The sequence below is a fragment of the Microplitis mediator genome, chromosome 1 (assembly GCF_029852145.1).
Source record: "Microplitis mediator isolate UGA2020A chromosome 1, iyMicMedi2.1, whole genome shotgun sequence".
In the NCBI taxonomy this organism is placed as follows: Eukaryota; Metazoa; Arthropoda; class Insecta; order Hymenoptera; family Braconidae; genus Microplitis; species Microplitis mediator.
In genome coordinates this window covers 762,071-778,017 of record NC_079969.1, presented here as the reverse complement: position 1 = coordinate 778,017, position 15,947 = coordinate 762,071, and the positions used below count along the sequence as shown (strand labels likewise).

Here is a 15,947-nt window from a genome sequence, read left to right as displayed (position 1 = left end):
ATTTTATTTATAAAAATTTTTTTGAATTTATCGATAACGTAACTCGTAATCTTGTTAAATAAATATGTAATTAATTTTTAATTCAAATAAATATAAAAATGATAAATCAATTGTTTATTAACAATGACAGCAAGTTCTCTATCAACTCTCGAGATTTTCGCGGGTTATTTAAATAAAATAAAAAATATTCAAATAATTAATTAATTAATTAATTTTAAATCAATTACTACAATAATAAATATGACATTTATTAAGTAATATGTATAATTGAATAAGTAATATATATTTTTATGTTAAATAAAAGGTCAAGTTTATAAATGCGCACTGGAAATTGCGTAGAAAACAAATATGGCGCCGAAGGTCAATGAAAAGTTTGTAAACAAACTTCTCTTACGTGTCATATTTTTATAAAAATATTTATACCCATCACTAATTACTATTGTCACAATAATTAATAATAAATTTAATTACATCGTCTACTAATTAATTATTTCTATTAAATAATAAAAAATAAAATCGCGCGCTTTTTTAAAATTCATGAGCGCGACAAAAAAATAAAGAACCGTCAGTTAAACAAAAACGACAGTATTTTATTATTATTGTTATCATTTATTAATTAATTAACTAATTAATTAATTAATTAACTGATATATTAATATAATAATAATAATTACGTTATTTCAGTTATTAATTAATGAAACAGTAAAATAAAAATATCTAAAGTTTTAATTTCGTAGTCTAACCTAAAAAAGTGTTTGTAAAAAAAATATATAAAATAAATATGACAATATGAGTGTCAATGAATCAATCAACAAAAATAATTCATCAGTGATGTTAGATAATTTCAAAAATAATAATGTCTACCACGCGGTATTCGTCAACGAAAAGCCAACGACACCCGAAACTGAAGATCCAGGTGGGAAATAAATTTATTTTTTAAATTTTATTTACCGCCGAGTCAATTATTAACTTGGAAATTTATTTCCAGATAAACTGCATGTTTATACAGAAAAATTAGACGCATTGAAAGTCATAAAAAAATACAAGACCAGTAGACTGAAGTCATTCAGCAGCAGAGAAGAAGCTGAGAATTACGCAAAGTATGGAGACATTGATATCAAACAAGTCAATGGCGCGAATGGTGATGAGAAAATTAGCGAATGTAAAAGTGTTGAGGAAAAAGGGCCAGCATTCAAAAGTCTCAAGCCTCAGGAACTTGTGGTCTTCAGGAAACTCATCGAGACTGGAGATCTGGAAGGTGTCAGAAAAGCCATCTGGGAAAACCCGAGATATTTGATCGGTGTCAGCGCGACACCAACAATTTTACAGGTGATTATTAGGGTGATTAAAATAACAAACAATTTTTTTTTTTTTCTTCCAAACAGGTTCAAAAGTTTCGTTTAGATAAAAAAAGACGCCTGTGAAAATTAGAGCTCTTAATATTAACATTAAGAGTTTCCTCATCGCACTTTTCTATTTTCCATAAGAATAACATGGAAAAAATTTTTTTTACGTCTTCTGATTTTTATAAGTAGCTAAGGATGCGTCATAGGAATAATTGGCAGGCATATTTTTGTAGGGAATTGAATGCTCTACAAAAAAAGATTCTTATCATTTTTTGCGGAATCTATTTTTTCAAAAGTTATTTGAAGTTGAAGTCGAATTCATATTAAATTTTGAGTTTTTCTTACTTTTCCGGCGAAACTATCAGACCTATTACAAAATATCATAGGACCTTTTTTGTAGACAATTTTATTCCCTAAAAGTTATTTCTTATAAAGTTTTTTCAAATTCCGCATTGTTTTCTATTTATTTTTATTTTAATGTCAAGCTCTTAAAATCGATCAGAAGACTATTTTTTTTATGAGCATGACATTAAAATGGAAATAACTAGAAAACAATGCGGAATTCGAAAAAACTTTATTCAAAATAACTTCTAGGGAATAAAATTGTCTACAAAAAAGGTCCAATGATATTTTGTAATAGGTCTGATAGTTTCGCCGGAAAAGGAAGAAAAACTCAAAATTTAATATGAATTCGACTTCAACTTCAAATAACTTTTGAACAAATAGATTCCGCAAAAAATGATAAGAATCTTTTTTTGTAGAGCATTCAATTCCCTACAAAAATATGCCTGCCAATTATTCCTATGACGCATCGTTAGCTACTTATAAAAATCAGAAGACATAAAAAAAATTTTTCCCATGTTATTCTTACTCTCTAAATATGAATTAGTGATTTTTCACTAATTTCAAGTGAATATTCACTAATTGTCAATGCTACAATCGTACCACGCAGAATTAGTGAATATTCACTTAATGAATATGTGAATATTGGAATTCACTGATTTGATAAGTGAATATGAGAATCCACTAAATTGAAAAGTGAATATGGGAATCCACTGATTTCATCGGTGAAAAAAAATATTGTATTGCGAAAAAAAATATAAGACACTTGTAATTAGATCCGAAATGTGATTAATGTATTAGAATCATTACGTAGAGGAAGTATACATGATTTTGATTGATGAAAAAATCCCGGTGACTGCTGGGCTCGAACCTGCATCCTTCCGATTTAAAGTCTTTGATGCTGTCCACTGCGCTGACCCACGCATTTGATCGCGTGAGTGTAAATAGTATATTCGTTATGATACCAAACAATAACTGATGAAGAAATAAAAAATCCGTGATGTTATGATTGACGTACTCTTCATATAAATATATTATTGTTCTGTACTTCTATTTTTTTTTATTTTGAAAGTTTTTTATTAAAATTTTTAAAAATAGCACCATAATTATTAATTATATTTATATCTAGTAAAATATTTAATTATTTGCTAGTTAAAGTTACTAGTGAAATTGTGAAATTCATAAATTAAGAAGTGAATAACAGTTTGACTTGTAGAAATTATGAAAATATCGGTAGTTCAGTAGTGAAAATCACTAATTTACTAGTGAAAATTATAGTAGTAAATTTATTAGTGAGAATTCACTAATTCGTTATTTAAATACACTGATTATGAAGTGAATCCTGCTTCACTAACGTAATTAATACAATTTCCACTAATTCATATTAAGAGGGTATAGGAAATAGAAAAGTGCAATGCGGACAATGTTAATATTAATATTAAGAGCTGTAATTTTCACAGGCGTCTTTTTTTATCTAAACGAAACTTTTGAACCTGTTTGGAAGAAAAAAAAAATTGTTTGTTTTTTGAATCACCCTAGTGATTATACTCGAAATATTTTCGCGGGATTTTTAAAAATTACTGTAGATTTTTTACAAAAATACTTGATAATTATTTGTACATTTTTTAATTGAAGGAAGGGCCGCGTTACAATGCACTCCATGTAGCGACATCTAAAAGTACCGATGCCTTTAATATGTGCAAATTAATCCTGGATGTCGTCAGTGATCGAAACTTTATAGAATTAATTGACGGCATTGAAGAATCCGCGTCTTACGTCAACAAAAGTAAAGTATTTATCGACGCGTTCTTGAATACGCCAAATAAAGGCATCAATGAAACCCCGCTACACTTCGCTGCTAAATACGGCCTCAAAGATGTCGTAGCTCTTTTAGTTTCTTATCCCCAGTGTTCTAAAACAGTCAAAAATAAATATGACAAGATGCCGATTGACGTAAGTTTATTTTTTATAAAATAATTAAACCAATAATTAATTAATAAGTTATTTATTACTGTTTAAAATAGATTGTTTGTGATAGAAAAGGCTCAGAGAATCCACAACTGATCCAAGAAATTTGTACCCTACTTGAGGATCACTACTACGTTCCGGTAATGAGATCAGAAGACAATTCCATGGCGCCGGCTGTTGGGGATCTTTTTACCCCGGCGAGTCCTCCGCGGCTTGTTGTCGATCCAATTAGTCCGCGATTTGAAGTAAAAGCTTTCGCGGGGCCTATGACTAAGCCACAGGCTCTGGAGTTTAGGAAGAAGTGGAAAACCCCGCCGAGGACGTTATTTGGTACACCGAAACGTGACACCTCGTTGAATGATTCATTTCAGTTTTTAAATGATTCAGTGGTTGAAAAATTGGATTGTAGGCTTGTTGACTTTGATAAAGGTCTGGAAAGAGTTGGAAGGTAAGTTCGAACTAGGGCCAGAATTTTGGCCTTAATTTAAAAATAATAATCAATAATTAAGGGTGTGGAATTTTTGATATTACGGCAAAAATATTAGAGGTATAAAAAAATTTTTTAAACAAAAGTTGTAGGAAATTTTATTTCATAAAAAAAATGTCTCTTGTAAATTTTTCTTAGGACCACTAAAAAAGCTGTAATTTCAAAATTAAGAGTTTTGTAATTATCAAAAATTTGAATCACTCATTATGAAACTTAATTTTGGAATTACAGTGAAAATATTGGTCGTATAAAAAAATTTTTCAAACAAAAGTTGTAGGAAATTTCATTTTAAAAAAAAAATGTCTCTTATAATTTTTTCTTAGGACCAATAAAAAAGCTGTAATTTCAAAATTAAGATTTTTGTAATTATCAAAAATTTGAATCACTCATTATGAAACTTAATTTTGGAATTACGGTGAAAATAATGGTCGTATAAAAAAATTTTTTAAACAAAAGTTGTAGGAAATTTCATTTTATAAAAAAACTGTCTCTTATAATTTTTTCTTAGGACCAATAAAAAAGCTGTAATTTCAAAATTAAGATTTTTGTAATTATCAAAAATTTGAATCTCATTATGAAACTTAATTTTGGAATTACGGTGAGAATAATGGTCGTATAAAAAAATTTTTTAAACAAAAGTTGTAGGAAATTTCATTTTATAAAAAAAATGTCTCTTATAATTTTTTCTTAGGACCAATAAAAAAGCTGTAATTTCAAAATTAAGATTTTTGTAATTATCAAAAATTTGAATCACTCATTATGAAACTTAATTTTGGAATTACGGTAAAAATAATGGTCGTATAAAAAAATTTTTTAAACAAAAGTTGTAGGAAATTTCATTTTATAAAAAAAATGTCTCTTATAATTTTTTCTTAGGACCAATAAAAAAGCTGTAATTTCAAAATTAAGATTTTTATAATTATCAAAAATTTGAATCACTCATTATGAAACTTAATTTTGGAATTACGGTGAAAATAATGGTCGTATAAAAAAATTTTTTAAACAAAAGTTGTAGGAAATTTAATTTTATAAAAAAAATGTCTCTTATAATTTTTTCTTAGGACCAATAAAAAAGCTGTAATTTGAAAATTAAGATTTTTGTAATTATCAAAAATTTGAATCACTCATTATGAAACTTAATTTTGGAATTACGGTAAAAATAATGGTCGTATAGAAAAATTTTTTAAACAAAAGTTGTAGGAAATTTCATTTTATAAAAAAAATGTCTCTTATAATTTTTTCTTAGGACCAATAAAAAAGCTGTAATTTCAAAATTAAGATTTTTGTAATTATCAAAAATTTGAATCACTCATTATAAAACTTAATTTTGAAATTCCGGTGAAAATTATGGTCGTATAAAAAAATTTTTCAAACAAAAGTTGTAGGAAATTTCATTTTATAAAAAAAATGTGTCTTATAATTTTTTCTTAGGACCAATAAAAAAGCTGTAATTTAAAAATTAAGATTTTTGTAATTATCAAAAATTTGAATCACTAATTATGAAACTTAATTTTGGAATTACGGTGAAAATAATGGTCGTATAGAAAAATTTTTTAAACAAAAGTTGTAGGAAATTTCATTTTATAAAAAAAATGTCTCTTATAATTTTTTCTTAGGACCATTAAAAAATCTGTAATTTCAAAATTAAGATTTTTGTAATTATCAAAAATTTGAATCACTCATTATAAAACTTAATTTTGAAATTCCGGTGAAAATTATGGTCGTATAAAAAAATTTTTCAAACAAAAGTTGTAGGAAATTTCATTTTATAAAAAAAATGTGTCCTATAATTTTTTCTTAGGACCAATAAAAAAGCTGTAATTTAAAAATTAAGATTTTTGTAATTATCAAAAATTTGAATCACTAATTATGAAACTTAATTTTGGAATTACGGTGAAAATAATGGTCGTATAGAAAAATTTTTTAAACAAAAGTTGTAGGAAATTTCATTTTATAAAAAAAATGTCTCTTATAATTTTTTCTTAGGACCAATAAAAAAGCTGTAATTTCAAAATAAAGATTTTTGTAATTTCCAAAAATTTGAATCACTCATTATGAAACTTAATTTTGGAATTCCGGTGAAAATAGTGGTCGTATAAAAAAATTTTTCAAACAAAAGTTGTAGGAAATTTCATTTTATAAAAAAAATGTCTCCTATAATTTTTTCTTAGGACCAATAAAAAAGCTGTAATTTCAAAATTAAGATTTTTGTAATTATCAAAAATTTGAATCACTCATTATGAAACTTAATTTTGGAATTACGGTGAAAATAATGGTCGTATAAAAAAATTTTTTAAACAAAAGTTGTAGGAAATTTCATTTTATAAAAAAAATGTCTCTTATAATTTTTTCTTAGGACCAATAAAAAAGCTGTAATTTCAAAATTAAGATTTTTGTAATTATCAAAAATTTGAATCACTCATTATGAAACTTAATTTTGGAATTACGGTGAAAATAATGGTCGTATAAAAAAATTTTTAAAACAAAAGTTGTAGGAAATTTCATTTTATAAAAAAAATGTCTCTTATAATTTTTTCTTAGGACCAATAAAAAAGCTGTAATTTCAGAATTAAGATTTTTGTAATTATCAAAAATTTGAATCACTCATTATCAAACTTAATTTTGGAATTACGGTGAAAATAATGGTCGTATAAAAAAATTTTTTAAACAAAAGTTGTAGGAAATTTCATTTTATAAAAAAAATGTGTCTTATAATTTTTTCTTAGGACCAATAAAAAAGCTGTAATTTCAAAATTAAGATTTTTGTAATTATCAAAAATTTGAATCACTCATTATGAAACTTAATTTTGGAATTACGGTGAAAATAATGGTCGTATAAAAAAATTTTTCAAACAAAAGTTGTAGGAAATTCCATTTTATAAAAAAAAATGTCTCTTACAATTTTTTCTTAGGACCAATAAAAACGCTGTAATTTCAAAATTAAAAGTTTTGTAATTATCAAAAATTTGAATCACTCATTATGAAACTTAATTTTGGAATTACGGTGAAAATAATGGTCGTATAAAAAAATTTTTCAAACAAAAGTTGTAGGAAATTTCATTTTATAAAAAAAATGTCTCTTATAATTTTTTCTTAGGACCAATAAAAAAGCTGTAATTTCAAAATTAAGATTTTTGTAATTATCAAAAATTTGAATCACTCATTATAAAACTTAATTTTGAAATTCCGGTGAAAATTATGGTCGTATAAAAAAATTTTTCAAACAAAAGTTGTAGGAAATTTCATTTTATAAAAAAAATGTCTCTTATAATTTTTTCTTAGGACCAATAAAAAAGCTGTAATTTCAAAATTAAGATTTTTGTAATTATCAAAAATTTGAATCACTCATTATGAAACTTAATTTTGGAATTACAGTGAAAAAAATGGTCGCATAAAAAAATTTTTTAAACAAAAGTTGTAGGAAATTTCATTTTATAAAAAAAATGTCTCTTATAATTTTTTCTTAGGACCAATAAAAAATCTGTAATTTCAAAATTAAGATTTTTGTAATTATCAAAAATTTGAATCACTCATTTTGAAACTTAATTTTGGAATTACAGTGAAAATATTGATCGTTCTAACTTTTACTATACGACATTTGACCCGCAATCAAAATACCCGCAATCAAAAAATAAACTACTACTGTAGTTAATAAAAAACAACTTGATAAATAGCAGCTGTAGTTCTTAATATTCCACAGAAAAGTTTAAAATTTTTTATTCTTTACTATAAATCACTAATTTTTTACGGCACTGCTGCTTTTTTAAAGGAGAGTGGGGTGTCAAGATTGGGGGGGAGTTCCGAGTTAATGGAATCCGACAATAAAATTTGACTATTGTCGCTTTATATTGAGATTATAAATTTCAAAAAAGTCCTTGACCCTGCGGTTAATCAACAGGTCACAGACAAAAATTATCCCTCATATGTTGTTACCACTGCCTTAGTCCCGTCGCTAACTTCTCACTCTAGTGTTTTTCCCACTAGAAGTATAAAATACTATTATATTAAAAAATGAATATTTTTTTTACCAGAGATTTAGCTGAGGAGTATCACGTACAGTGGAAAGAATACTGGCCATTTTTGAACGACTTCGTAAATTTAAAATCCGCCGAAGGTCTAGATAAATTAGAAAATTATTTAAGTAAACTACAGAGACACGAAAGACTTGAAACAGTAAATTCAGTAGAAGATAACCCGCAAAGGCCGAAAATAAAATCTAAGAGAATTAAAAATTTGTCTAAAGATTTTAAAAATGATAATTGTATCGAATCCACACCGGCTGATAACGACGACACCGATGATATCAAGCCAATAGATTTTTATAACTCCCGAGATAATAATTTGTTCGATAATTTTGATAACAATAATTTACATTTAAAAAATAAAGTCAATGAGTCTTACAATAGTGATATTGACGCATTGATTAAAAATATGGAGTTACTGATTCTTAATTCACCGGATAAAGTGATCGATGATAAATTTTATACACCGCCATCTTCACCATTGCCAACTGATAACAATAATTCGGATTCTGATTACTATGATGATGATGATACTGATAGCAGTTCGGAGGATGAAATGTATGTCGCCTCAGAAGGACTTCCGGTATTTATAGAAGGGTAAGATTTTAATTTTTACGTGCAATATAAAAAATATGGAATCAATTAAATAATTAATTTATAAACATTTTAGTTCCGCGCCCAGTAAAACTGATTTATCTGTTTTCAATGCGATACCTCAGTCAATTGACCCTGAAATTCATCCATTAATTTACCGATGGAGGCACGATTTGCAATTAGCAGTCCGCAAAAATGATATAAGGTGATTTTTTTTTATTTAAATGATTAATAATTCCCATTCCGCAATTCGGCTGTACGTTATTTGTTCAAATATATGAGATGTATATGAATATAAAAATATATGAATGTGATATTTAAATAGCTGATAAAATTCCGCGTCAAATGAGTACCAACATCGATATGTTAAAAAAAATTAATTTTTAATTAATATAATTGTTAATTAATCAATTAAAATTAATTTATTTAAATATATCGATGTGGGTACTCAAACTAGAGGGAATTTTATCTACGATTCAACTGTACTCATATTTTTATACTTATTTTCATTTTTATATAAATATGATAATTATGCAAATTAACAATTTTTGTTTTTTTTTAGTGTTGACTTCAGGACACCCAGAAAAAAATTATTTACGCCGAGCAAATGATGAAAAGTTTCAAAATATAAATTATCTTTTTTTTTAAATATAAAATGAATGAAATTTTCTTCTATCCAGCGAATTTATATCTCTAGCATAAACAAGTCTTCTCTAATTACTTAAACTAAAAAAAAAATTATTTCCTTATATTCTCAAGATGAAAAAAATATTAATTAATAATTTATCTACAATTTTACTTATTACTCATAATTACATTAATTTTTTTAATACAGAGATATAATTACGCCTCAAATCTGTTCTTCCTTCAGCTTAAAAAAAATCAAACATATATTTATATTAATATTAATAATAATTGATATTTATACTTACCATTGTAATATAACAAGTGATATATTTAAAACATATACTTATATTTTTGAATAATATTTTATAACAATTTAAAATTAAACTCTTAAATAAAAAAAAAAACTGATGTAAAATTAAAAGGAATTAAAAAAAATAAATATTTAAATACGTAAAGTTAAATTTGTTAATTGAATTTTTATTTATAATTAACAATTAATTAGCAATTAATAATTTTAATCAAGATTAATTATTTAGTTTAATTTATTTTTTAAATCAACAATTTTAACTCAATGGAATTTTTTTCTCTTTAAATTTATGATTAGTTTATATATATATAGATTTATTTATTTATTGTTATTGTTATTGTATTTGTTTTAACAGATCAGCGATTATGAACTCAAACGTTCATTGATGTAGTGGCTGGTGGCGATTGTTTCAATTGCAAAATAATTGATCGCATGCGCGACACGTCTTTGGATATCCGTGAAGATTTTGGATTAAAGTCGCAGAGTTTTGCGATACGTTCCCACTCGGTTCCCGGTTCAACTTCGCCTGCTTCTGCTACGAACTGTTTCTCGGCATTTCTGTTGCAAAAAATTAAAAAAAAAATTATAAATATACAAATATAAATTCAAATATATATTCAATTTTTTTAAATACGTATTTAATAATACAGTGAACTGACAAAATGCATTTTTCTGTGCGCGTGTATTTTTAGCGATTAAATTTTTTAGAAGAAATTTTTTAAACAATAAAATTTTTTTACGATAATTAGCGGCTTGAATTTTATGATAAAAATTATTTTACTAAATAGAGTAATTAGTTTTTAATTTTTTCTTCCTATTATAAATTTTTTCGATAAATTTTATAATTAAAAATAATTATTTATTTTTATTGTTTAAATAAATAATCGGTCATGCGCTCAAAGCATTTTTAGGCTTTCTAATTAGTTTGTGCATATTAATTAATAATTACTAAACATTAGAGTGTCTCAAAAAATCGACTTTTTTTTTTCTTGAAGAACATTGAAAAATCGACAGAGTATCTCTAGACAAAGACCCTGTTAAAATATGAGACCTTAATATTAATATTTAAAGGTGGCGATTCACGATTTTCTATTTTCCATTTAAATAACAAGGGAAAAAAAAAATTTTAATTTTGGAATTTTATACCTCGGCGATGGCTTATTGAACAGATAAGTTCAGGATATATTTTTGTAGGGAATTGAACGCTCTACAAAAAAAGTCTCTTATCATTTTTTGATAAATCCATCTGTTCAAAAGTTATTGGAGCTCGAAGTCACGTTAGAGTAAATTTCGAGATCTTTTTACTTTTCCGGCGAAACTATCGGACTTATCATAAAATGTCATGAGATCTTTTTTGTAGACAATTTTATTTCCTACAAATTATCATTGATAAATTTTTTTCAAATTCTGAATTTTTTTCTAGTTATTTCCATTTTAATGCCAAGCTTCTAAAAAAGTAGTGTTCTGATCGATTTTAAGAGCTTGGCATTAAAATGGAAACAACTAGAAAAAAATGCAGAATTTGAAAAAAATTTATCAATGATAATTTGTAGGAAATAAAATTGTCTACAAAAAAGATCCCATGACATTTTATGATAAGTCCGATAGTTTCGCCGGAAAAGTAAAAAGATCTCGAAATTTACTCTAACTTGACTTCGAGCTCCAATAACTTTTGAACAGATGGATTTATCAAAAAATGATAAGAGACTTTTTTTGTAGAGCGTTCAATTCCCTACAAAAATATATCCTGAACTTATCTGTTCAATAAGCCATCGCCGAGGTATAAAATTCCAAAATTAAAATTTTTTTTTTCCCATGTTATTTAAATGGAAAATATAAAATCGTGAATCGCCAGCTTTAAATATTAATATTAAGGTCTCATATTTTAACATTGTCTTTGTCTAGAGATACTCTGTCGATTTTTCAATGTTCTTCAAGAAAAAAAAAGCCGATTTTTTGAGACACTCTACTAAACATCTAAAGTAATTGGCCTAATTTGTGACCTTGTCAAAATTTATACGATTTATAATTTACATAAATTTTTTTTCTTTATTTTCTATGTATTATTTACGATAAAAATCATGCTCGATAATTATTTATATAAACAAAGAAAAACTTACTTGGCATTTCCCCTAGGAAGCAAAATCAAAATAGATTTTGTTTGTTATTATTATTTAAATTCAATCAGTTAATTATCTAATTACTTAAAAGTTGGAAATTGTTTTTTTAATGACAGGACATAGAACTCGGGTCACACAGAAAAAAAAATTTCTTGGTACAAATCTGAATAAATTTTTCCCTTCAATTCATGATCAAAAATATTTTTTACTCCAAGAAATCATTTTTTTCTGTGTACTAGGGCAAGTTGTTAAGTTGAAGGTTGAGGGTCAATTTACTTCAAGAATAAAAGAAATTCACCCGCGCCCACCTCCAACAAATTACTGTCCCATCACAGGCACCTGGAGATCCAATGCGCCCAAAAATGGCGCAAGATTACAATTTCCGTGGGTAAGATCCGATGTTAGTTTTTTTTTTTTAATTAGATGTAAAATGAAATATCTCGGAAACTATCGAGACAAAAGTCTGTGACGTGGCAACAAATCGAGATTTGAATCATTTTTTTTTTTTTACTAAAAAATATAAAATGTTCTGAATATTTTGTTGTCCTGCGATGGGTCAGCAGTTGAAGGGGAGTTTCATCCTCGAAGTGGCGTCGGAGGCATTACAGGACTTAATAATAATAAACTAGTAATTAATTACAAATAATAAGTAACTACACACCTATTGGTAGCTTTTGTTTTACTAGTTGTTTCGGCATGATGTTTGTACCATTCCTCAAGTTCTTTTTTAGCAGCTATCTTCCATTCTTCTTTTTTCTTTTCTTCTTCGGCATCTTAAATAATTATTTTTATTTTAATAAAGTCGTGGGATTATAAATTTAAAAAAAAGGCGGGATATTTAAAAAAATTTGAAATAGGAAATTAAGGGGGATAGCCACTGTGAAATTTCAAAAAAAAAATTTTTTTTTTTTTATTAAATCAAAGTGTATATGTTCAAAAATATGTATCTTAAGTTTTATATGAAAATTCCGAATATTTTTAAAGTTATAGTAAATTTTGTGACAGCGCGTCGACTGACCGCTGCATCGACTAAAAACTTTAAACGCATTTTTCTCGAAACTACTTTTTTTGAACTGGTGGCATCTGTAATTTGCATAAATATCAACCGATTCGCAACTTTTTTAACTTCCCGCTAGGAAAATTGTAAATTTTCAAAAATTCGGGAAGTTATTGGTTTCGGTCCGATTTACGAAAATCGAATTTCCATCAGATGTCGACGTTTCGAGGTCCTAGGAAGCTATCCTGACTAATTTCACGATGATGTCCGAGTGTATGTATGTGTGTACGTACGTACGTCCGTATGTATGTATGTAAATATTCATAACTCTTGAACGGATGAACCGATTTTGATCGTTGAGGTGTCATTCGACGCGGCTTGTTAATGTCTTAAGGCCGTAAAAATTTGAACTTAATCGGTAGGGTGCGTTCAGAGATATTTCAAAAATAAAATTTTTTCGAAAATGTTTTATTTGGATAACTTTTAATTTGCTCGATAGATTGATTCCAAAATCTAATCAGCTCTAAAACTCTATAAGCCGCGTCGAATGCCACCTCAACCATCAAAATCGGTTAATTCGTTCGCGAGATATCGTGGGAGAAGGAAATGCTAAAAAATGGTTTTTTACAAAACAATGGCATACAAAAGTATTTGCGAGCTCGAAAATGTATTTACAATGTTTTCGAGCTCAACGAGCTCGAAAACAGCGGGAAGTTTTGGGGCTGGCCAGCAGGGTCAACTGACAGACCGATTTTTTTTTGACGTATTCGTCTATTCAGTAGCTAAAGTTGCACGTAAGGGATTTTGAAAATTTTGATTTTTAAGATTTTTTAGGGCTGTTTGAATCCAAAAAAATGATAAAAAATAACGAAAAAATTTTTAATATGTCGCCATTTTTTTTCAAATCCAAATTTTCAAAATCCCCTATGTGCAACGATAACCACATGCATACAGATTACAACGCCGTTTGGTTTTTTTGTTTCTGATCATCCGTTTTTGAGTTAGAGATGACACCGTGGTGGGGGTAATTTTTTGTTGCTCCACAAAAATGCTTATAACTTTGTAATAACATGATGTTTTTTAATGAAAATTTAGGAGAATTATCTTCAATGTATACTTTAGAAAACAAAAAAAAACCGATCCCCGAATTCCTTTATTATTCCTGTCAAAAAAATTCCCGAAAATCATCTATTTTTTCGATCCTCACAGTGGCTATCCCCCTTAAGTTAATAATTTAAAAGTTCAATGAAACTTTTTTACTTCTCATATTAATTTGTAAAATTACAATTCTTAGAAAGATTTGTCTGGCCAAAAAAAATATCGAACATATCTTTTAAAAATTTTAATTTACCGGAAATACGGTAGAGAAATTTCTAGTACTAAAATAAATATAAGAAACGAACCTTTTTCTTCAAGTCTCGCTGCTTGTTCCTCGCGCCATTTTTTTATTTTTTCAGGTTCTTCTTTTACGACAACTGGTTCTGTATAAAAATAAAATAAATAAGTTATTTAATAATAAAAATAATTTATAAAAATTTCAGCAATTAATTTATTTATAAATAAATAAATAATTAAATAATAAAAAATGCTAATTAAATAACTAAATAAATTTATAAAATAAAATAAAATATAATTACTACCTGGGGTTGAAAATGATTCAGTAGGTTGATCAATAGTATTAATCATCTCGAAGCTACCGGTAGTACCATTGCCACCGGATTCGACGGTCATATTTTCAAAGTTACCAGATAAATCGTCTAAATCCATAAGAAAAATAAATGAAACAAAATAATTAAATAAGTAAATAAATAAATAATTAACTCAATAAATATATAAGTAAATAAATATTTAATTAAATAAATAAAATGCCAACGAAATATTTTAATAAGAAGCTTTAAATATAATAATTAAATATTTAATTAACAGAACGTTAATTGTTATCTTGATGTCCTAAATTACTTTCTTTTTTTTTGTCAGTAATTTTTTTGGGTAAAATAAATATGAGATTCGAGTTGTTGGTGAAATTCCGCGTTAAATGAGTACCCACATCGATATGTTTCAAAAAATTGATAATTAATTAGTTTAATTGCTAATTAAATTGATTAAAATTTTTTTATTTAAAAATATTGATGTGGGTACTCAAACTAGAGGTAATTTGGTCAGCAATTCAACTGTACTGATATTTTTTGATTTAATTATATTTTCAAAAATAAATATGAAAATTTCACGGCAGTCGTTTTTCTTTTTTGTTAAAACTTCGGCTGTATTGAGTATGAATACTGATATTGCTGTAAAATTTGATGTAAAACGATAAATTATTATCAGAAATTAATATCGAAATCCATTTTTCTTATCAACTGGGAAAATAAAATGAGCGCAAGTTCAAAAATCGTCAGATTTTTATATCAAAATCCGGCAAAAAAAATTTTTAGCTACAAAATTTTTAGGAAATGAGTTTTTGTTTCCTTATTTAATTCGAATTAATGTAGAAAATTTTTTAGTTGGTAAAAAATGAAGATAATTTTAATAAAAATGTCAGGATTCGTCGCCCGGGATGTCAAAAATTTGATATTTTAAGATAAAAAAAATTATAACCTTCAACATTTGATAGAACTGGTGCTGATGTAGTCATAGCAACTGCTGGAATATCATCTTCTAGACCAGCCAATTGATCTTGTTCACGAGCTAAAAATTCAGCCGCTGGATCAACTTCGACATCATTGCCAGTAAAATTGTCACCGAAACCGTCCATTTTATTTCTAAAATAATAAATAAATAATAATTAGAATTAAACAAATAAAATTCAATTATTACCCAGTAAAATTTAATAATTAAAAATTTTTTAATAATCGAATTAAAATTTTAACCTACAAATTGAATTTAACGTCACGAGATTGGAGTTAAAAATATTAAGTAGATAGAAAATATGAAATTCAGGTTAAATTTATATGTGATAAATATTTTACCTGACTTGGGAATTATCAAGTGCGAATATTTCGGTTTAATTTATATTATTCTAATGATACACACCCCTAAGTGTAATAACTGCTAGAGAAATGTCAAAGAGAACGACAACGTCAATAATTAGAGAAAGAAAAAAAATATATAACGTTTTATTTTCGATATCAATCGGTCAG

General features: G+C 26.5%; 2 protein-coding genes across 6 annotated transcripts; one reads left to right on the top strand and one right to left on the bottom strand.

The window, feature by feature from the left end:
- Positions 1 to 370: 370 nt before the first annotated feature.
- On the top strand, positions 371 to 9,662 carry LOC130672501 (ankyrin repeat and LEM domain-containing protein 2). Its single transcript, XM_057477116.1, has 7 exons — positions 371 to 916; positions 989 to 1,329; positions 3,324 to 3,641; positions 3,713 to 4,104; positions 8,175 to 8,762; positions 8,836 to 8,964; positions 9,322 to 9,662. The coding sequence occupies exons 1-7, from the start codon at positions 790 to 792 to the stop codon at positions 9,368 to 9,370; spliced, it is 1,944 nt and encodes a 647-aa protein (XP_057333099.1). The 5' UTR covers positions 371 to 789; the 3' UTR covers positions 9,371 to 9,662.
- Positions 9,663 to 9,869: 207 nt separating this feature from the next.
- On the bottom strand, positions 9,870 to 15,927 carry LOC130672528 (clathrin light chain). Of its 5 annotated transcripts, none has more exons than XM_057477203.1 (7): positions 15,841 to 15,908; positions 15,406 to 15,569; positions 14,451 to 14,567; positions 14,214 to 14,291; positions 12,475 to 12,586; positions 11,814 to 11,825; positions 9,892 to 10,251 (listed from the first exon to the last, which is right to left on the bottom strand). In XM_057477203.1, exons 2-7 carry the CDS (start codon positions 15,560 to 15,562, stop codon positions 10,065 to 10,067), a joined length of 663 nt encoding a protein of 220 aa, XP_057333186.1. In that variant the 5' UTR covers positions 15,563 to 15,569; positions 15,841 to 15,908; the 3' UTR covers positions 9,892 to 10,064. The 5 variants fall into 5 exon arrangements, with proteins under 5 accessions (XP_057333195.1, XP_057333186.1, XP_057333193.1 ...); XM_057477210.1 differs by lacking the exon at positions 15,841 to 15,908 and adding an exon at positions 15,682 to 15,703; XM_057477194.1 differs by having other exon boundaries at positions 9,898 to 10,251; positions 15,777 to 15,926.
- Positions 15,928 to 15,947: the final 20 nt, after the last annotated feature.